This window comes from Perna viridis, chromosome 15 (genome assembly GCF_037379345.1).
Source record: "Perna viridis isolate PV_CMFRI_1.1 ecotype Kerala chromosome 15, ASM3737934v1, whole genome shotgun sequence".
Taxonomy (NCBI): domain Eukaryota; kingdom Metazoa; phylum Mollusca; class Bivalvia; order Mytilida; family Mytilidae; genus Perna; species Perna viridis.
The window spans coordinates 19,059,905-19,083,599 of record NC_142459.1 but is presented as its reverse complement, the minus strand read 5'-3'; the positions used below and the strand labels follow the sequence as shown (position 1 = coordinate 19,083,599).

General features: G+C 33.0%; 2 protein-coding genes and 1 long non-coding RNA gene across 4 annotated transcripts; 1 reads left to right on the top strand and 2 right to left on the bottom strand.

Moving 5' to 3' along the window:
- LOC148597341 (centrin-3) lies at window positions 1-8,213 on the bottom strand. Its single transcript, XM_088563866.1, has 6 exons — window positions 8,017-8,213; window positions 5,692-5,827; window positions 3,911-4,025; window positions 3,172-3,286; window positions 2,713-2,789; window positions 1-1,141 (listed from the first exon to the last, which is right to left on the bottom strand). The coding sequence occupies exons 1-6, from the start codon at window positions 8,031-8,033 to the stop codon at window positions 1,098-1,100; spliced, it is 504 nt and encodes a 167-aa protein (XP_088419992.1). The 5' UTR covers window positions 8,034-8,213; the 3' UTR covers window positions 1-1,097.
- Window positions 8,214-12,516: 4,303 nt separating this feature from the next.
- On the top strand, window positions 12,517-15,669 carry LOC148597340 (uncharacterized). The gene is made up of 2 exons (XR_015919211.1): window positions 12,517-12,669; window positions 15,112-15,669. It is a non-coding gene; the product is annotated as an uncharacterized LOC148597340 (long non-coding RNA).
- LOC148597339 (uncharacterized) lies at window positions 12,987-23,220 on the bottom strand. 2 transcript variants are annotated; one of them, XM_088564251.1, is made up of 10 exons: window positions 23,074-23,215; window positions 22,193-22,252; window positions 20,735-20,881; window positions 20,041-20,154; window positions 18,678-18,803; window positions 18,406-18,528; window positions 17,813-17,962; window positions 14,956-15,066; window positions 14,335-14,469; window positions 12,987-13,631 (listed from the first exon to the last, which is right to left on the bottom strand). In XM_088564251.1, the coding sequence occupies exons 2-10, from the start codon at window positions 22,245-22,247 to the stop codon at window positions 13,261-13,263; spliced, it is 1,332 nt and encodes a 443-aa protein (XP_088420377.1). In that variant the 5' UTR covers window positions 22,248-22,252; window positions 23,074-23,215; the 3' UTR covers window positions 12,987-13,260. The 2 variants fall into 2 exon arrangements, with proteins under 2 accessions (XP_088420377.1, XP_088420378.1); XM_088564252.1 differs by lacking the exon at window positions 18,406-18,528 and having other exon boundaries at window positions 18,570-18,803; window positions 23,074-23,220.
- Between the last annotated feature and the right edge of the window lie 475 nt (window positions 23,221-23,695).

Sequence of the window (23,695 nt, the reverse complement as noted above, 5' to 3'; positions counted from 1 at the left end):
CACCATTATAATGTTTTTATTACTAAAAATAGCAATAATAAAATATACCGGTATGCATACACTCATTTTTATCTTCCAACTAATTCATAACAAAATTCACCAATGAGACAAGAGGATAACATTCTACAGTTTCTGCATACATAGTTATCTCCCCTTTTCAAAATTAATCAGAGTTGTCTTGCCATAAGAAATATATATCACATTATCAACACATACAGCAATTCATTGCTTTTTGAAAAGCTGAAAACAGGCAAAGGTGTTCTAGGGCAATCTGAAGAAACAACAAAAACTTTTATAATAATAATTTTTGCAAACCAGAGACTTTTAAATAAAATAAGACAAGATTTCAGCATTAAAAAATTATTACTAAAGGTCAAAAAATCATCAGATACCCTTTGAAAGGAAAAGATAACTCTGCTTGGTAACTCCAATAAAAGTCATGATCAATAAACAAAAGGTGTAGTGCATATAGATACAAAATGTTTAACACTGATGAAATGCTAATTTTACATTAAAAAATATACGACTTTCAATGACGGCTAGAAATTGTGCAAACTTACGTGATTGGAAATGACCTGTTTCTATTAACTTTTATATGCATTTTCAAAGCTTTAGCACATTTAACCATTGTAAACTTACATAACATGTCTATCATAAAAAAAAAAAACAACTTTGCAACTTGGGTTATCAGAAAATGTACATAAAATCCACCTATAGTTACATAATCTTTGAACAATGTTTATTGACTTTCTAGCTTCAAAAAATTTCACTGCATGTACGTAAACAATGACCACAAAAAAAGTACAAATGTATTGATATATTGAATTCAATGTATTCAAAGTATGCAGAGACAGAGTTTATACCCTAATCCAATAACAAAGAACACTAGAAATAAACCACCTCTTCTATTCAACAATTAATGTGTATGTATTATAGTTTCCAAAAAAACAAACAATAAATGCATTAAAATGTTCTGTTTGGCAATGTAATATTCTATAGTTTGAACACAATATCTCTTGAATATCACATTAAACCTGTGACTTTCACACTCTTCTCTTCCTTTATTCACACTCAACTTATTTTACACTGGTGAAATTCTACGTGTCTCCTGTCATAATGGCTATGAATTCATCTTCATTGACTGAAAAAAAAAGATAAATACCATGATAACTGCACTAAAAAAATGTTGAAAGACTGACAGACGAAATGAAAGCTCAAAGAGGACCTGCAACATTTTTTGGTTAGGCTTTTACAAAAGTTTCAAAGAAATGTGTCCCTTATTCATATGCAGTTGGAGCTATAACCCTAAAAGTCAATAAAAAAACTTCCTATTGTGGAATGGAACATTGGACTATTTCATATAGATCAATACATTTATACCCAAGTCACCATAGATCAATACACTTATACCCAAGTCACCATAGATCAATACCATTGTACCCAAGTCATCATAGATCAATACCTTTATACCCAAGTCACCAATCATAATTAAAATGTCCACAGAAAACAACAAAGACATGTATCACACAACTCAATAGGACAACAATAGGTTATGTAAGTCTTGTCACATGATTCCATGGTTTCATGAGAATAGGTCCTTGTCTACCATTCAAATGGATGGAGATTCGTCATTAACATAGTGCTAAATTCAGTATTAAAAGCAAAACATATTTTCATGTCAAAATACCAATAAAAAATGACAAATATCTGGTTCTACAATCTACATGATAAAAATGTTATGAAAAGCACAAAATAGAAGATTTTGCAGATCCCGTAAGTAAACAATAAAACACACGCCCGTCTTTGGAATTCCTGAAAGGAAAATGAAACTAGATCAAGACTGACAAACCCTATCTTTTAGTACTAACAAAAGGAAATTATGATGTAATATGGAATGAAAAACATGACAAATGGTCTGGTTAAAACTGTCATGCTAAAGTGAAAAAAAAATTCAATACCATATCACTTCAAATTCACAAGATTTTGCTGTAAAATATTTATTGGACAGCTGTGTATTTGTACATACAGTCAAACTTGTATTACCGATCACTTAAAACACTGTATATCATGTCTTATGTGATTATGATTTTGCTTTCCCTTGTAAAATAGGTTACACTGTACAGGAAGAGGGATATACATGATGCTCAATGTGATGAAAGTCATGACCCTTCATTGGTTAATTTAAAATGAGCATGGAAGTAAAATTGTAAAGTGAAATTTACTCAGTGAAGCAAGGACTATTTTCAGTTGGCCTATATATCTTACTTTCGCCATCATTATCCCTACATGATGCTCAATGTGATGAAAGTCAAGACCCTTCATTGGTTAATTTAAAATGAGCATGGAAGTAAAATTGTAAAGTGAAATTTACTCAGTGAAGCAAGGACTATTTTCAGTTGGCCTATATATCTTACTTTCGCCATCATTATCCCTACATGATGCTCAATGTGATGAAAGTCATGACCCTTCATTGGTTAATTTAAAATGAGCATGGAAGTAAAATTGTAAAGTGAAATTCACTCAGTGAAGCAAAGACTATTTTCAGTTGGCCTATATATCTTACTTTCGCCATCATTATCCCTACATGATGCTCAATGTGATGAAAGTCATGACCCTTCATTGGTTAATTTAAAATGAGCATGGAAGTAAAATTGTAAAGTGAAATTCACTCAGTGAAGCAAAGACTATTTTCAGTTGGCCTATATATCTTACTTTCGCCATCATTATCCCTGTCAAACTCATCAATCATGGCACGTAACTCTTCATCTGTCATGTTCTCTCCCAGTTCTCTGTAAAAAAAAATATTGTAGATAATAGATAGTTATATTTCCCCTAAAGTTAATAATAAAATTTGATAAAATGAAAATTGTACTTATACTGTGTATTTCCCAGGACATTTTCATCACTTTTTAAAGAATATACACTTACTAGTACATGTTGATATATCTCTGGTTTTTGTCCCGGGTTTCATTCTTTTGATTACAGCTATAACCTTGATTCCCTTGATTACTCTTTGATATACCAAAAACTGGGAAATTTTATGCAACCTTTACATTCACGTCACATGTTCAAACCATTACTAAAATATACTTTGTAGGAAATATCCATGACAGTTTAGTTTTCATCTTACAGGTCTAACTGCTAAAATTTCACCGTTTACAGTAATCCTACCTGGCCACCCTTCTGAGGTTCCGTAAGCTGATTTTCCCTGAACTGTCATCATCAAAAAGTTTAAATGCTTTCAATATTTCTTCCTGTGGATCTCTCTCTAGCATCATGTCTGTCACTATAATACAAAAAAAATCAAATAATTTTAATACATACTGATATTATCACAACTAACTACACTTTAACAGATTTTCGTTCAAGCTACTTGGTGACATTCCATATTTTTTACATAATTTATGAAAATGATCTGTAAAATCTTTAACTTAATGATTTTTTAACAGATGTACTTTGGAGAGATTCACAAACTGTAGAGCATAATTTTCAGTCAAAATTCAGTTAAAACCTGGAAACCTGTTGTAATGACAAAATCAGTACATAAGGAACTACTTACATGTATGATTTGGACACTACATGTATACATGTATAAATAAACTTAAGTAAACTTGAATTTTTAGTAACAATTCTAAAAGCAGGGGAAATATTTGGTTATTTGCCAAAACACATTTACGATTAAGAGTTGTGGCCTTCTAGACTATCCATATATATCTAAATGGTATACTTCTCTGTATTAAAATCTATGAAATTAAGAATTTCCATATTAAAATCTATGAAATATGAATTTAAGTGGCTGTTAAAAATAAACACTACACTCTGTCTCTGAACGTCATCAAAAAATGGACATAACACTTTAATCTTCATTTGTATTTTTTCCTCTTTTTTTTTAACACTTCAGATTACTTACTGACTTCATTGAAATCCTCAAATGAAATTTTTCCAGTGCCTTCTCTGTCATAGTCTCTTAAAATTTTCAACACATCTGCCTTCTTTACATCGAATCCTAAAGCTCTCATTGCAACCTGTAAAACAACCAGATGTTGTACACTACAGTAAAAGCTGAGAAATCTGTTACAGAAAAGTGTAAAGATCTGATGGACAAAGTGATTGCAAACAAGAACCAAACTCTCCACTGTTATAAGTGGGTGTGTGCATAATAATTGTTATCACTTGTAGTGAACTCAAGGGAATCATGGGTAAAAAGACTTTTGCATATATAGACATATAATAGTTCAAGTTAGAAAAAAAAGAAAGTTTTACTATAGATTCGGTCAATCTTTGTCTTTTATGAATAGTTTTACTTCATTTATTTTGAGGCCTTATACAACTTGCTTTATAGTATGGGTTTTGCACATCATTGAAGACCGTGTGGTGATCCATAGAAGTTTGATTGTTCATTGTCTGGCTTTTGGTGGATGACTGTCTCATTAGCAATCATCTACTTTTATATAAGTAGGAGGAACGATATCACAGAAAAAAAATATGGAGGTAGACCTAGAATAAGGGAAAAAAAGTCTTGAAATCGGTGATACAATTGCATCATATTCAATTTCACCAAAGCCTTTCAAGCTTTCATTTGAAACAGAATGAAATCAGTCCAAGTTACTTCGATGCTTTAATGTAAAATGCTGAATACAAATGTTCCAATGATTTGTAAGAGTTGTGTCCCTTACCCTAGGTATACTTCCTTAAGTAAAAAGCTCTTTAATGTTTACCGTAAGACAAAATTTAAATACCCAGTTTAATATTGGAAGTGGTATTTCAATAAAAATTACAAATTCAATCTGTATGAGAATGTATGAGGCTTACAATTTACCCTATCAGAGAAACTGGTCTATACTCCCAGTTTTTAGTGGACACCTGGTGGCTCATTTATTCTATAGTTTCTGTGTGAATTCTTTAAGAAGGATACTTACCCATCAGGGGCACCTGCTCCATCCTCCCAGTGTTTAGTGGAGTCAAGTTGCTAATTTGTTCTTTAGATTTTGTGTTCATTCACTTGATTTGTGTTCTATAATGTGTTTTCCCTGGTTTTTGTCAAGTCTGTGTCCTTAGATCATGAATATCATTTCCCTCATTCTTATTAGGGGCCAGGCTTCTTTTCACAAAGAGTCGTAAGTGTGAAATTGATTGTAAATTATGATGTCACAATGCTATTTTAGGTTGTAACGTCATTACTTACGATTAACTTTACACTTACGACTTTTTGTGAAATCAACGCCTGTTTCATAAAATATCCCAAAGTGAGATTTTCCTCAAATTCTTCTTTAATCAAATTTGTACCAATAAAATTGTTTGGAATTGAAGTTTTGAGGAAACTCAAGAATCAGGCGACAGTTTCACAAAAAGTCGTAAGTGTAAAATTGATCGTAAGTAATGACATCATAACAGAAAATAGCATTGTTACGTCATAACTTACGATCAATTTTACACTTACAACTTTTTGTGAAACTGACGCCAGAGGAAACTCTCAATATAAAATTTCTTTTACATGAAAATGGGCCCTAGACTTGTCCATAGCCATATTCTCCTCAAATAAAAAGGAAATTCAAGTAAGTCATTCTAATAATAGCCTTCTTCTTTGTACCTACTTTCAATTCATGTTAGTCATTCTAATAATAGCCTTCTTCTTTGTACCTACTTTCAGTTCATGGTAGTCATTCTAATAATAGCCTTCTTTGTACCTACTTTCAATTCATGGTAGTCAATAGCTCTGTCTTTGTCTGTGTCAAATAAATCAAATGCTTCTCTGATTTCCTGCTTCTGTTCTTCTGCAAGTTCTCTTTTCTTCTTTTTCTTTGTCTTGTCCAAAGCAAACTCAGCTCTAATAAAAATATAAATATTGTAATTAAAACTTTCAAAAACACTGAATGAGAGACCTTATAAAAATTACAAAAATTAAGATGTCATTTCAAAAAGACGGGACAGACTTAAAATTGCAATATTTAATACTTGCATTATGTAATTTTTCATATCACTAGTGTAAATATTGTTCTCGAAATATGGGAAATCTCTTAATCCCACATTACAACTATTTATTTGAGTGGCAGGTTTTGTGTGACATACTTTTTTGCACTTTAGTACAGGGATGATACTACTGAGGTATTTGGGGCTGCTTGGCAGCCTCATTCCCCTGGCTTGGAAAATTCCCAAATTTGTGAGAAAAAAATCTGTAAAATCATGATTTTTTTCATGTCCCTTTCCGAGACTGATTCCTATCCTGAACCCCTTCTGCATTATACAGAAAACAAAAGTTTACATCATTAAACCCATTGTATTTTGAAAATGAAAATAAAATATCAAATGAATGAGACTGAGAGATATAGAGACAATTACTTGCAAATAAATATGACTGCTGTATGTTTTTTTCTTAATCGTAAGTATAGTTTTGCGTCAAATATGCCTTGCCCAATTGAAGGATTGAACAATTTTAACCGAGGCAGTCCAGCCTCCCTTCATGGGAATTCAAGCCACTCAAACTTTCAATCTCATGGTATTTTCCCTACAAATGTATGTGTTAAGTTCTTTACGGCAGATTAAAGGAAAATATTTTCTCGAGGATAACTAATGTTGGTATTACATTGCAACTTTGCATGACTTGGGGGAGTGTTCATAGTAAGCATTGATTCCTAGTCTTGAAATTTCTCAATTTGTTCAAACATTCCTAGTTGTGACAATGAATACCCATTTGAAAACGGTCAAAATCATTCCTGAGCTAATATATTATAGGTTTTGTCTATGAGGGACAGAGCTATTAGTATTCTTTATTGATAATGCACTGTTAACATTATATCAACTTACAACAAGAATTTAATAAATGCAATGTTGTTTTTTTTTAGTGCTAATACCTATAACTGCTAGGTTTTGTAAAATAAAGTTGTTGTAGTTGTGTATATATGTGTATTTTATTCTTACTATAAAATCTATTTTGGAGCAGGTACTTTGGAACGTGCAACTTTAAACAAAAATTTAAATTAATAATGCATTTTTATGCTACTATAAAGAGCTAAATTGTAGAAGTAAAAAAAAAAGGTTAAATGAAAATAAAGTTTCTGATACACTCCTTGGGAAGTTAAGGTTTTCTGCACGCACCAAACCACAATCAACGAATGTTCCCAGCGTGCGTTTAAACGCATGATAAACAAACACTATTAGCATGTGTTTAAACGCATGATAGACAAGTGTTCATATTGTGAGTTTAAACGCATAATAGAAGAACGCTCATATTGTGTGTTTAAATGCATGATAGATGAACAATGAAAAATAATAATATTAACAAATAATGAAGAGAGAAAAAAATAGAAAATAAAATTAATGAAATTATATAAAATGATATTAGCAAAAAAACATATAATAACAGTTGAATCAAGGAAATAATCTAAAGCATTTAAACGAACGCTTCTATCGTGCGTTTAAACAAATGCTTCTATCGTGCATTTAAACGAAGACAAAACGATGTGTAAATGTACGATACACAATGCAAGAACACTAAATTGGGAAATGTGAATGTTTCAAGGAGTGTATATATTACGGTCTACTACAAAAGTTCTAAATGATGGCAGTCTGGTTTCTGGCATGTTAATTTTCTATAACTTTGGCAATATCATGATGTCACAATGGAATAAGTGGACAGTAGGACCAAGCATCTTAAATGAGGGTATGGACATGTCTCTTCTAAATCATTTCAGGTTTCACTACTCTCATAGACATAGTCTTAGTTGCATTACTACAAACCTTTCACAATCAAAACCATTTTTCACCTGTGGCTCTACTTTAATAAATTCATAAAATCTAGATATATTGTCTTAAAAGAAAAAACGATTACAAAAATTGGTGACATGGATAATTGAAAACATTACAACTGATAATGGTTTTTCGACTATTATGATCGACTTGTCCCGACTTGCTCGGGATAGTGTGTAAGAAAAAGTCCATTTTAAAAGAATGTTAATTAATGCAATAATTAATCAATATCAGTCATCATCTTGTACATTTCTCAAGTTCGAGGTCTACCTTAATGCCAGACTCATCTCTACAGATGTTAGTTTTAACTTTGATAAAAGATGAGTCTGTCAAATTAGCCGCTTCGTCGTTGCTACCAAGCTTTCACTTTATTCCCGAATTTTCGTATTTGTATCTGTTTGTCAATTGAAAACTTTATAAAAACGTATTCATGAAATAATTCCATAATAGACAAAGAAGGAAAATTTATGCATGGCCCTGTCGAAATTTCTATATTTACGAAACTCATTCTATAGGTGACAATCCGTCCCAAATATTTTTTGTCCTTTGATTGCCAGTACTGACAAGTCCTGTTTGAGTAGCTGAAAACTTGAAAGCCTATTTAAATATTTTCCCAAAATACTGAATTCGATATCTCAAATGAAGATAAGCTGGTTCAGCAGAATTCCGACCGGGAGGTCATTTATTATAAAAGTTTTTTTCCTATCTGATAGAATTCCACCATTGGGTTATTTTAATTATTGATCAAAGATTTTATATGATAAACTGAAGGGGAATGTGAGCGCTTACTCTGAAGGAGTGCACAGCATTAGCACTCTGCGACATGACCATGAAATACATAATATCATGTTCTAATATCTTAAGGAATGCAATCGTCTGACCATTTGGTTGGGTAAACGTTGGGCTTATGTTGAGCCAGCATTTGGGATTCGTTAGGTCAATGTTGGCATTAGGTTAGGCCAACGTTGGCCCAACTATTGTTTCCTCCGTTGGGCCAACGTTGGCTCTCTTTGCACTTACAACGTTGGGCCAACATTGGGTAACCTACGTTGGCCCAACGTAAATGACTCCGTTGAACCATCGTTGGTCCAACGTAGGAATGCTGTCTGGGAATGCATGTGTTGCACTTAAAGTGTAGATGAAAATAAAGGAAAAAAAATTAAGTTAGAAATTTAGCCGAATTGTGTTAAAATAGCTTATTTCGTTAGACATTTTTATGTAGAAAATATAGAGCACATTTGTCGAAGTCTTTGATATTTATACTAAACTAGCCTCCTTTACCACCACAACTCCTGACAAAAGATTTTGTTGTTCATAGCTTGCGCTCTATATTTTTATAGCTTGCGCTCTATATTTTTGGATTAAAAAAATACCTCTAATCATCTAATTTTTGTAAAAATTCTTTGAAAACTGTGTAGAATCAGAGTTTTTGCCCTCCTTATGACACAATAACTGTATTTTCTGTATATTAGTATATACAGATAGTATTTTAGGTTTCAAATAGGCAAATAGAAAATTTCGAACAGTAAGTTGAAACTTTGGCAAAAAGTAGGCCTGAACCTAGTATTTGAAAAGGGGTATATGTCAGTTTTTGGAATATTGGTCTACAATGGGGTTTTAATTTTACCATAAAAATTGTCTTCGATTGGGTCGGGGTTTAGGACTGCAATCCGAACACCCCCGCCAAAAAATATTCAGAGTTCCCACCCACCCCAAGCAGTACGTTTATGATATGCACTGACTGTTTAACTTCTATAGAATCGAACATAATTTGACCAATCGGGAATAATCTGTATAATTTCCATATACATATACATTTTAATCAAATAAAACAATGATCCATAGATTAAATCAACAAGCAATGCAAACAAACAAAAACAACTTGTCCTTATATTGCAGCTCAGGCTACAGATTTTTCAACCAAAAAGGAGTATCGATTGTATATGCATTAAAATAATTATGAATTCCTGTTAAAACGTATCTGTGATATGGAATTCTAACAATCAAAACAGATAAAAATATTTTTTTCCGAAGGTCATATTTAAGGCAAGTGGATATATGGATATGGATATATCCTATGGATATATTCATATAGATTTTCGAAAAAAAAGGTTCTGCATAAATCTTTTATTTTACTAATTGAATTGCTTATGTAATATATGAACGACTTTATGGCAAATTCAAATTTTGTGTTTTTAAACTATGTATTCTTTACAGAAGAAGAAGAAGAAGGGAAGAAGAAGCAGAAGTAGAACTTTTATTATCCATATGAATGGGCCCGTGAGGGTTTGATACATATAATATCACATTACATTGAACTTATATTAAATATATAACAAAGAATTACAATGACTGATTTACCACTTAGTATAATATGATATGAAAATGTGAGATGTCAGGTACAAAAGAGGTGAGACAGGAAAAAAAATATATGTTGTAGGGGAAGGCGTAGGGGATTGACACCCTCCATTTTATTAGAACTGTCAAATTTGCGATGCAAATTTTTGGTCGTTCCCTCCGCGGGACTCGAACTTGTACCGCTAAGTCCAGCGCCCTAGAACACTCGGCCAGCTAGGCTATATATATAGGCTGAATATATATATTCAGTTATTAAAATAACCCAAGTGAACATTGCCAATTTTGAGTTGCGAAGGGCTTCAAGAATCAAATTGTTATATCATTGTGTCCGGAACAGGCGTCGATTTCACAAAAAGTCGTAAGTGTGAAAATGGGCGTCACAATGCTATTTTAGGTTGTGACGTCATTACTTATAATCAACTTTACACTTACGACTTTTTTGTGAAATCGACCTTTAGAAAAAGGGGTAGATCCAGAAATCTTTCTAGTTTGATAACCTTCCTTACCTCAGGTCTACTACCTTAAAGGGGTTCCGATCAAATGTTTTAAAAAAGGGGTTCCAAAATTAGGAATCTTCCAAGACATTTGCTAATGGTATACATTATTGTACAAGACATGCCAAACATATCTACATGCACTCTATAGTTTTGAAAGTACAGCATTAAATAATATTTGTAATTGATAACGGACTTGAAAAAAAATCAAGCTCAGTTGATTAAGAAACAAACCATGGTATGCCCCATACATATCAAGTAACACACTTAAATTGAAATCATTTAATTGACAAAAAAAATCTCTGTCATTCCAGGTAGATGAAAAATGATAAACCAGGAAATAGACATCAAGAAGCAACCACATTCATCCATCCATATAAAGCCACATAGACCAAATTTGAAAACACTTCATTCGTTATAAGTCAAGACGGATGGACAGACAGACCATTTTAAATGGATGATACTGGCGATTCCACTAAATGACCCCTATATCAGCCCCATTATGAAGGGGTAATTATATTATTCACATATTACTGCTAGAAAGAGAGTCTTCAATCTTTTTAATAAATACATGACATACAGGAACATCAGTGGCGGATTCCGGGAAAGGTGTACGGGATTGGCAACCTCTATTTTATTGGAAAATTTGTCATTTTCATGTGTAAATTTAACAAAAATGGTACATCATGTCATAGCACCCCTTTTTTCTGAGGATCACCGGTTGGCACCCCTCCTTTTCAAAGTGTCAGAACACACCCCTGTAATGTACCAGAATATTTCTATATTGATGCTTTGTAGAGTTTGATAGCGTGTCTATGTATATGAAGGTAAGGTGTCGTAAGTATTGCCATAATTGACACCAGAATACAAATCATGATGTTTTTTTTCTCTTAAGAAATTGGTATCGCTATCAAATATTCACTACACTTTGATTTGATTTAATTTGCAATAAGTTGTCAGGTGGTTGAAGTAGATAACTTTGTACTTTGTATAGCCTTCTTTGGTATTGTAGCGTCATTAATGTCTGTCGCAGCGCGCTATTGAATAATTCAATTAATTAATAGTATACTTTAATATCGAAATTTCGCAAAATGGTATGCATTCTGTATATTCGTTGAAAAATCTCGGTTTGTTACATTAACGAGCATTTTTGAAAATAAAGATCTCACATGACAATCATACAAAATCAAACGGCGGAGAAAAGACACAAACCTATGGAAAAATGTAAGCAAAGTTCATTTAAGATTACCTCCGTTTAAAACCCTATTACCAAAACAAAGTCGTCAAACAGGAGATGTCTCTGGTTTTATTTTATAGTCAGGTCCAACTATTAAACATCCATATATATAACGCCTGGTAGATACATTTTTGTACTTTCTGCATTTAGGCATTCGACTTTTCAAGACCTTTTGTAGAGTCCGGGTTGTATGTGTATTCTGTTACATGTTTTGTTTTACTGATGGTGTTTTTTTTTTTCTTCGTTAAGTTCTTGTTCTTGAATTATTAACTTTCTTATACTTTATATCAAATTACTAAAGCAAATTATTTTATTATCGCTTATGATGAAGTCTAAAGTTTATAACGGTAATTTTTCATTGATTTATTTTAACTTGTTGTCTGCATGTGCCTTTTGGGAAACATAGATGTAAAAACATACTGATTACTGGGAAATTTGTAAGACTGTAGGCAGTTAAATTTCATCAATAAGATCGTTACATTAGTCCCTAAATTGACACCTTTCTGAACAAAAGAAGTGATAAAAATTGAATGTTGGAATTTTTAAAAGGTAGAAATAAAAATGTGCACCTGATGTGGTGAGCACTGTCTAGAAATTTCGTATTGAAAACAAATCGATACCAATGAAAATTACGTTACACAAGTAACTATGACGTTACTTACCACAGTTATTGTTGCATAGATGTATTGCATTAGTAACAACCGTCTTTATAGATAACAGACTGGAGATGATTTATGCGTCTCAAATATGAATCGCACATGGATATGGTCAGTTGATTCTGGTTGGATTTGTTTGTAACCGAATCGACTGAGTGTGTCTGGGAGCTACATTACTGTAGGTACACAAGTATTACACATTAATACGGATGTTTGTAGAAAAGAAGAGGACGCTTACCCTACCGGTGCACTTAGTCCATGTTCCCAATTTTTGGCGGAGTTCGAGATACTCGATCAATTACTTTTGTTACTTGTATGTTATTTTATGTTCTGTGTCCGTTTTTAATGTCTGTTTTTCTGCCCCTAGATATTGTATTGATTTCCGCTAGAATCTTGGTTCCTTTTGATTACTCTTATATATAAGTATTACACTTTATACCTTAGAGTTAACATCTTGAGAAGTGTTAAGACATGCCAAATAAAGTAATGCACAAACGATTTCAAATAAATTTAAGTTACAACAAACGAAAACTTAGAATGAAATGCAAAGTATGCAATGTACACAAAGTTTCTCTTTACGATGCATTATGCAAATGATCAAGATCTGAAATACACGCTTTTAAACCTACACAATGTTTCCTGTTAGGATGCACTATGTAAATGATGCAAATGATCAAGATCTGAAATACACGATCAAAGATTATAGAATTTAGTTGAACAATTAAAGATTAAAAGTGCTCAGTCAAGTAATGTAAAGTCCAAAGGTCCTCTACTTATTTAGATTTCTGCGAATTGCAGTTAACAGAGCCTGAAGTTTTCTTATTTTCGTATTGGTAAGTTTTTCTGTGTAAGTAGGATTTCCTATTTTCACTCGGGTTCGATGGTCGTGGTTTCTACGATATTCATCGATTCTCTCTTGATTTATCCCCCTCATATACTCCTTGTCATCTTTCATGCTTATCACCCTGTCGTTACTGAATCGCCTTGGTCCGTCAGATTGGCTTATTCTTCGACTTGGTTTGAATATGTCGTTCCGTATAGATTTTTTAATCGATTTTTTACTCTGCCATTCTCGCATCATCTTGGTAGACACGGTATTATTTTGTTTTGATATCCTCTTCTTGGTATATACAGCACTACCTATACAGTAAAATCTATAATGAAGCATAATTTACTCACGATTGTATTTACAAGTATTGACGATTGTCGTAACTACTATGGTCTGTTTATAGGAATGATTTTTTTAGGTAAATCGGTTTGTACAATAACTTATATTAAAACTCTTAAATCACGGAATGTTTGCAAATCTGTCGGAAAGTTCAAGCTACACGCAAGTATTGTTCGTAAGCAATTCATGGGGATTGCGTTTAAGTAAAATTCAATGAATATAAGTTCACGTGAACTATGTAAAACAAATTATTCGAATGAGTGATATGTACAAATCATATAAAGTAATTTTTTTAAAACAAATGGAATTACTTTATTTTGAAACTTTTTGTATGTGATGTCTGGTTAACTTTATCGCCAGATTTTATGCGTGAAAGAGTAATCAAGGGAACCTAGATTCTAGCGGAAATCAAAGAACGTAATACAGGGACAAAGACCAGACATGAAAAAAGACACACACAACAAAGAAAATAAATGAAGAGTAATAACAAAATTGTCGAACTTAAGAATTAGGCTATAGTCGAAAGGAATAATAAAAATGTAAAATCGGTACAACGGAAGGCAATATCTAAGTAAAAAAATGAAAATTAGAAACTACAGCTATGGTCTATACAGGCATTTTCCTTTGGCCATAATTAATGATTCTGAAGTCTCTGAATTGTCCTTCTGTACGTACGGCATTGTGCAGAATAGGGACATCCAAAACCGTTCTCATCACTTCCGTCCGCGCAATCACATGTACCATCACATACATCATTTCCGTCGACACATTGATAGTTGTAACATTCAAACATGGTGTTTTTATTACAAGCTGAAAATTGCCGTTAAAAACTGAATGATGGAAAGAAAAACAATAGGATTGGTCAAAATTCTTTCATTTCTTGTCTTACAAACCCTACTCAGCTGACGTATGTACAGGTCAGGGTGTCCGTCCGTTCTACTGTTTCCTTACTTAATCTCCAAATCATCTTTGAACACAAAATGGAATTTGAGATTTGCTTGTATATCGTTTTTTTTTTTTTGTGTTTGTTTTTTTTTGTTGTTTTTTGTTCTTGGAGAGGAGGGTTTAGATTTCCCTTAGATTAATATTTTTTAGAGAAAATACTATGTACCAGGTTTTTAAATGTTATTGATATCAATCTTCCTGGTAACCATTTATTTATTGAGCATTGCTATTCATGCTTTACAAATAAACATACTTGTTCACTGTATTATTTCATAAACCATGTCTAATGAATTTATAGGTCACTTATTTAATTGCTTCATTAATCTGCCAATAAGTTGATACAATACGTACAACATCCATGGTCCTCTTCACCTTTCTCACAGTCAGGATAACCGTCACATTTACGCATAGGCGAAATGCATTTATCTTGGTTTGGACATTTGAATGCTCCTCGGTTACATTCTGTAAAAGATACAAATTAAATAAAATAAAACAAATTATTTTTAGATTCATATGTCTAGAGAACACACATTCGAATGAGAACAACGCGAAATAACGTTAAAGTTCCATTTTGTTGTGGAGTGAAATATCGGCGAAATGGGGAGTGACATCAAGTGCAGCGGAACAGAAAGCGAAAGCATCATCTCCTCCAGCGTATATTGTTATTGAGTAAAGACAGTAAGATTTTATCTTCAATCATATAGCTCGTCGACACACTGTCACAAAGAGGCTTCACAAAAATCAATGGATCAACTTCATGAGCGTTTCACTGATGGGGATAAACGCGTTTAATGATATAAACAATGTGGAAACGGCGGGAAGTAATCCATAAAAAACTAATTGTAGAAAAAAACAATCACCTTTTTGCTAAACCCTCAAAAGCCAAATGGTCGGTCTTGAACTTGATAATCATGTATTAATTAACTATGCAAATCAACTAATCTAATGCCAATAACCCATTTTGAAGTTTTTGAAAAGAAATGAAATATATCTCCTTTCTTATGTCTATTGTTAACGTTTTCCAATGGTAGAATGTCGTGATAAAAAAAAATGGAATTCAGGAAATTTGCAAACAACGTTGTTATTCATCAGACCAATCTACGTAGCTCCACAGAATGTCGAAGGAGCCAAATCACTGTAGTTATTAAGAGTCAAATTCGTTGGATTGTTAATCCGTTAAGACGTGAAATCTACGAAAAATCTAAATAAGAAAACAAATATTAAACGAATGAAAATGAGTTAAAAATTAATTCTAATATGACTTTCTCAAATCGTCAAACAGTATATGTCGGTTCAACCCCACCTTTAGCACCTGCGCACTGTCTCTTTTCTTTCTTCACTTCGAGACAAAACACTCATTTAAAAACGTTTACGCGATGATTTAACGGCTGAGAGATTATCTAATTGAAATCAATTATATAATTACACACATTTAACACATATATTGAGATAATAAATATACAAATTTAATCCAACTTCCGTACGGGGAGGTTAAACGGAGCAGCTGTTATTTTGGCTACACCTCGGGAAATTTTTGTCACAAACATTACCGTATTTGTGCTCATTTAACATGGGTTTGGCATTTATATTCTCATTGAACACCTCGCTGTGGCGCGGTGTTAAATAATCGAATATAAATGCCGTACCCATGTTGTAAAGAGTACAAATCTACCCTTCCACGAAGTGTTTCTTAATTGAACGACAGAGCTGGAAATCAAAAATATCAAAAATATGAATATGTACCGGTATTTCTCGAGATGTGAGAAATCTCGTAATCAACGATCTAAATTTCATAAATTTGTTTCTTTTAATTATTTTTTAAAAAGGAAATCAATCCATTTGTCGATTCTCCCAATATGTATGTTTTAGCCCCATGGTCGAACATTGCTTCGCGCAATCAGGACTTTAAGTTTCGAAATTAATTTATAAGACAGCTTTTACACAGGATTACACGACGTACCGGTATTTCGAAGGTCAGTCAATTATTTCAATATTATCATTAAAGGCGACTAAATAGTGCTCAGAAACCTAGCCGGGGGTTAGGCGCTCTGCCCACAGAGCAACTGGGATGTGTGCCCCAGGTGGTGGAATGGGGTACCCCTGGCATGTTACATGCTGGGGTTGTCAGGCTATAATACGGAAAACCTGACCGCAAACCATAGTGGTGCACCGTGTTGGGAAAGATGCCACGTTCCTCGCACGTTAAAGAACCCTGCTGTGGTATTCGATAGGAGTAGGAACCTTTGCGCTCCGCCACAGGAGGCTAAATTGCCCGACCTTACCCATCCCCCCTTTTTCTAGTGGCAGTCAAGGTTTGTCAACCCTGTTGTCCTTGTGACCCATCCTTTTTTTTTATCATTTCATGGTCATTTTATCATCCAGTTCATGTTCATTGTCTGAATATAGCTGAAATATTGCTGCTCGGACGTTAAACCCCAACAAACAAACAAACAAACAATATTATCATTAATGAATGACAAAAAATAATCAAATATAACAGAGAAAAAACTGATACGTCCAGTTTAAAACATTCATAAAACAATGCCGCTTTGTATTTCGACTAACTCTTTCGAGACCTAACAAATTATTTCCCGACATAGGTCAGGCGTGAAAATGGGTTAAATATTACAGAACCCATGAACGTCTTGGATTTCCAAACGATGCGACAGAGTAGATATTGTTTCATTTTCCCCTGTTAACTTTGTTTTTACTGATTCGCCATTTTGAACATGTTTACTGCTGATTGTGATGTATCTACCTATGTGGACTGTCAAAGTCAGTGGTCGATGTAGTTAACTTCAAAACAGATGACAGATGTTCAACGAGAGAAGATCAGTGTAGTAATCCTCTGGCACGATGTCAATCACATTCGAATAAGAGATCGGCTTCAGTACCTGTATTATTTTTGTAATCATTCCTGGGCGTTGTAGTCTTGATTTGAGTCAAACGTAACGCCCTCTTTCCTGATATCAACAATAGTAAGTAGTGTTAAATGTAAACTTCGTATTTCCAGGTCACAATCATGAAGTTTTACTTGTCCTTCCATTAAAAATTCCGATTACATAAATGAATCCAGGCTGTACACTGATATACAGATAGTGCTGGTTGTTCGAGGCTATTAGTTAATATAACCCTTAACTGCACCGATTTTACGAGTATATGAATGTGTTTTATACACCAATTGACACCATAGAAGTTAGCTACTCACCTTTACATGCCTCTTCATCACTGTAATCACCAGGGTTATGGAAGGGGGCATCGTCATCAACACAATCCAATTCGCCGTCACATACATAGTTCTTGGGGATGCACTTCATTGATATAGGACAATGAAAATAGCCCTCTCGGCAATCATCAGCTATAAATGTTATTCAATATTTGCAATTAAAAACAAGGATACGTGTACAGTGCATATACTATATTATACGGAATACAATTATGTTCTAAACATAGAAACAACAACCACACGCCCACAATGACAATAATAAGAATAAAGCTTTATTCAAAGTATTTTAATTGTTTACCCCGTCAATTTACATAGTCAACGGTCATTGTGAGTTATTTCATTTTAACTATTTGGTTCCACACAACTATTCACAGGTTTTAATTACTTATAGGGGCAAGGAACAATATACTACACTTATCGTCTTAGTAGTATACATTTGTACATTCATAGTACACCTTCATTGAATTATCTATTTGAACATCCGCTCTGGAATTTTATTTTCTTGCACAGAATACCGAAATTTGAAATGTTGATTCGATTTGTATTTTTTTTGTATCCTTTCAATTCTTGAGTACCTTTGCAGTTTTTCTCATCAGCTGCATCATAGCAATCCAAGTTATAATCGCATCGTCTATACTCGGAAACACACTTCTCTTCCATTGGGCAGAAAAATCTGTCAGTTTCAGCACAACGTTTTTCTGAATGAAAATAAATTATAATATACAAATTATAACCTCACCATTTATTTTGGGAATACCAATTTTCGACCTCCTACCCCGCGAAATCTCTCTCTCAATCCATATACAGATGTAACCATATTTGCAGTTTTTTAGTGATACGACCATACCTACACACTGTGATTCATCTTCGTTCGCCATTGGGCAGTCATTAATCCCATCACATCGCCATTCTTCCGGTATACACTTCCGGTCAGTCGAACAGAAATACAATTTGTCTCCGCAACTGTCCACATCTAAATTCAAAAGACAAGTGTAATTACAAGATTCAACATTTTATTTTAGTGAATTATCATTTATGTAATGAAAAATGGAAAGTCTACTAGTAAAGAAATGCATCTATGTTGATTAACTTGTTATGTGTAAGTATTTGTAAAATTTGGGCAAAATCAGAAACATGCAAGTCAAAACCCCACCGATCTGACAATACAATATCACTCAAGTATGGTTTCTCTATTTAAAAATACCATTATTTAATCTCTGCATCATTGAAATTGCTCAGAAATTTTTCAATAGACTTTAAGAAAAATGAGGTTTTCGACAGTTATCTGCCCTTGAAATGTTCATTTTGTCAGTGCATTTCAATGAATTTGAAACTCAATGGTCCAGCGTAATATGGAAAATCTTGTCTGTTTTCCTTGATTCTGATCCTGATGGTGGAAATAGTCAAATTACACTATCAGAATGATGGGTTTTTCATACCATGTTTCACCAACTGCCTGATTCTTAAAGAGACTGGCACTTAACATTTTGTTCGAAGAAATAAGATGTTAGAACCTCTCCTTTTAAAGTTTTGGAACATGTTTTATGTTTTCCCATTCAAGACTACGTTAAAACTGAACTTTGACACTGGTCTTTTCTGGGTTACAGGTTTTTGTATATAACCGGTTTTGAGGACTAATGTTATATTAAACACATAAGACTAAAGGTCAAAATACTAAGGAAAACTTAGAAGAAAATATGTATTCATATATGAACAAAAAAAACACATAATTTCTTATTTGGTCTTGTTCAGAAGGTGCCGAAACGTTCACGCCTGTTCGTGCCATACAAAACGTACTATACAAATCCAATGTAATCTATTCAGACGTTCATTTCATATTTGTAAATTAGTCGATGCCCCTGCTGGTTGACTAAAGACCATCAAGGTTATTCACCAGCAAAGTAGGATGTGTCAATAAGCGTCAAGAGGTAACAAAAACCATCAAGATGTCTAGAAAAAGCGACAAGAGGGAAATAGTTACACGAAGATTTTAGATATATCTATATACTGTATACGTATTAATTTTTGCGGTTGCTAATTAATCAATTAATTAATGATTAAATGTTCTCTATATTTGTTGCATATGAACATAAAACATGCGGATATATTCTCTTTTTTTCCTCCTATTTAGTAGTTACCCTATTCGGTAGTTTTTTTTACAAAAACTGTGAAATCAATCATTTATACCGCATTTCGTAACCATTGCATACCTGTACAGTTCTTTTCGTCTGTTTCATCAACACAGTCATCAATATTGTCACATCGCCACGTGTTTCGAATACATTTTGTATCACAATGGAAAAGCCCATCTTTACAGTCATCAGCTAACAAATATCACACATATTAAACAACATTGTTCGGGCGAACAACATATCTTGGATTTGTTCTATGTTTTACAGATTTGAATGAAACGCCCTTGATAAAAACGTAAGGAAACTGAAGTCAGTTACCGAGAAATAAACAGGCATAGAACTATAACACTCAAGTCAAAGTAACTAAAAGGAACTCATGAAGACAATGAAGAAAGAAAACAAACAAACAAAAACAATTAAAAAATTAAAAAATAAAAATAAAAACAAAACTAAACCAAAAAAAAAAATAAATAAATAAAAAATTAAAAAATTAAAAAATTAAAAAAAAAGAAAAAAACTCGTAAGTGAAAGAAGTCGGGAAAGTAAATATCGAGTACATATACTTAAGATAAATTTTACAGAAAACAATTCTTATTCTTATGGACTAATGGGAAAATACCACCTAAATGTTGACTAGTTGATACTGCATGGTTTACCAAATTATACCTTTTCACCGTCAATCATGGCCCACACTTAACGAAAATGCATCAATATAGAATCAAGGGATTCTCTCAAAATGGCTTATTTGTCATGTCCTTATACAATATATTACCACCACAATCTGTTTCGTCCTTGTTTCCGGGACAGTCATTTGGTTTGGCATCGCACCAATCACATTCGTCGATACATTTGCCTGCCATTGGAGAAGCTGTTGCTGGCAAAGGACACGCGACTTCATCATCTCCACATTGCAATGTCGCTTATTAAAATGGACAATTAACATTTGTTATTATACAACAAATAACGAATAAATAATTACTCATGAAACATCAGGCGCTGACACGATACAGCTTGCAATTGAAAAGTCATGTACGTTTGTGTATTTGATGTAGAATTCTGCATTCATCGATGATTTTTATGCACAGCATAAAACATCAATGGTGTTCGCTCAAATACCAGCAGTTCAATAGTTGTGTTTTACACGGTGACTAAGTTATATAATTATAATAATAATGATAATAAGAATAGGAATAATTTAACGGTCCATTATTGTAGAATGAATAAAAGGTCTTTCCCGTCTTAAGTACCCTCTTAATTTAGTATCAAAGAACCCAAAATATCCCGTGATCTCAAATATAGTTGATAGGGGCGTTTGTACGGAAATAACTTGTTGATAAGGACAAAAATGTCACATGTAGTTTCCAAATATCAAATCTTTATCCCCCTGCACTTATCACATATGGTTGCCTGGGAATTTAGTCAAACAGGAACTTGTTGCTACGGATAATAGTCACTTCCGGATTTGATTTTCCTGAACCCAAAAATATACGCTTACTGAGGATTTCAGTTTAGCATAATCTTGTTGCTAAAAACCAAAATAGTCACATTCGACCTTTTGAACTCAAATATGTTTGTACTGTTTATTAAAAAAACTTGAAAGAAATGAACAACATAAACAAATCGTCTTACAATATTGAAAAAAAAGATGAACGGACATTTATATTTTTTTTTGTAGAGTTTGTTATTCTGGATTACAACATGTAATTTAAGGTAATCCTCCACTGTAACAGTTTGTGATTTATTAGCACAAAAATGCACAACACTAAAATGCGAGTTTTCGAGTTGCTTCTCCAAAACGCGTCAACGAAACTTTTCATATTATATATTCAGAATGCAGATATAATCAAGAAGCACATTTTTAGTGCCACACATTTTGCCCTACCTGTTTCCCTGTTCAATTTAATATCCTAACAATCCAGGTCGGATTTAAAGGCCATGCATGATCTCTCTCCATGATATTTCTAAATATGTAATATTTCATCTAAGATCAGTGATGAGGGTCCTAAAAGCTTTAAGAAACATTGTCAGGTAGTACTGCGGGCTGTTTCTGAACAATATGCAACTTACTGTTTGAATGAACATATTTCACGACGTATAGCTTATACAAGAAGATGAGAAAGAGTTGTTTTAAGGACATAACAAATGTAGTAAAACATTTTCATTGATTATTTTGAGCTATGATGAATTACCCCTTGCTGTATTGTAGACAGAATCATACTTAATTACTTACCAAAAATAACAGTAACCACTAAAGTTAACATCAAAAGACTGGTGTGCAGTCTCATCTTTCCTAAAAGAGATATATAAACCAAGATTTGTGTGTGTGTCTGTGTGGAGAGAGAGAGAGAGAGAGAGAGAGAGAGAGAGAGAGATGATGATGATGATGATTTTCATCACAGTAATATCGGGTACTTAGAATACAACTACCATCATAATTTATGGTTTCTGTTCCAAAACTGACTTTGATTATATGGATTAATTTGATATCAATTGAAGTCAAAATAATATAATTAGAGCATAACAATTACACAGCAAACTCTCAACAAAGAACATCAAATAACCAAAATGATAATAATATTGAATAAGCAAACCGTACCTGTTTAAAAACTGGTCATATTGACACCGTTAGTGTTAGCATCCCAAGCTTTTCTAGAAACAACCACCCAGTTGTTAATGTCACGTTAGTGGTACACAAGATAAGGAAGGAAAGCTATGACAATATCAAAATTAAGATTTGAGTTACTAATTAAGTTTCAAATTTTGCATTATCTTTACACTGATGAATAATTTACAGACTGGAATGAGTAGTCTTTTGTTTTTTTTTATCTTCAGTTTTTTTGTGTCTATGTATTTTTTTCCGTTGTCTACATTGTGTATGTGGATAGTCCCTGCTACCTGTTCTCACGTTTGTTTTAGCTTTAGATTAGGATATCTCAGAGTTGTCTTTCGCTTTTAATGCAGTATTGTGCAGTATGTTTTGTTGTACTGTTGTAATATTCTCCTTAAAAATAGATCAAGGGTATGTAGCATTAGTATTAAATCCCACAACATATTGAAATTTTAGATACAGAATTTAAAAATCCATAGAAATGAATATTTATCAAGACTTACTTTTATGGTGTTGGTTTCAATCCTAAATGATGGTCGGTAAGTACTCTGTCCTTCTTCAAATATATTTCACCTACAATAAACCCGCTGACTGAAAGCTGTTTTTTTTTTTTTGGTTAGTTGAAAAAAGTCACTTTCAAATAATCTTAAAAGGCTCCTGTAAAGCGGTATATTTAATGGTGCAATGCAAGGAGTTTTAATGCACTCTGATTTCAATAATGGTAAAGTACCTTGTAACAAAGTTGTACAAAAACAAAATTCTTTTTGGTTTACTTATTTCTGTTACTTGTTACTTTTATAGTGTTATTATTGAAATGAACGCAATACTTTCGATTGAGATCCAAATTTTATGACAAAATTTGCGTTAAATTGCTCACCTAAAATACATTTGAAGCAGGATTTAAAAAAGTAAAATGTTTTTGTTTGATGTTCGATTCCTATGTTAATACCAGGTTTTTATCGCCGGGACATTTTGTGAAGCATCCAAGAAAACTCGTGAGCATCACTATTGTATATCAGGAAGTCGGTTACCTAGTTTTAAGATGCTGCAGCAATTGAAAATAACGTCTTTCGTCTCATTTCCTAAAATAATACATTCTTGCAATATTTCTTAACATAGCAGTCA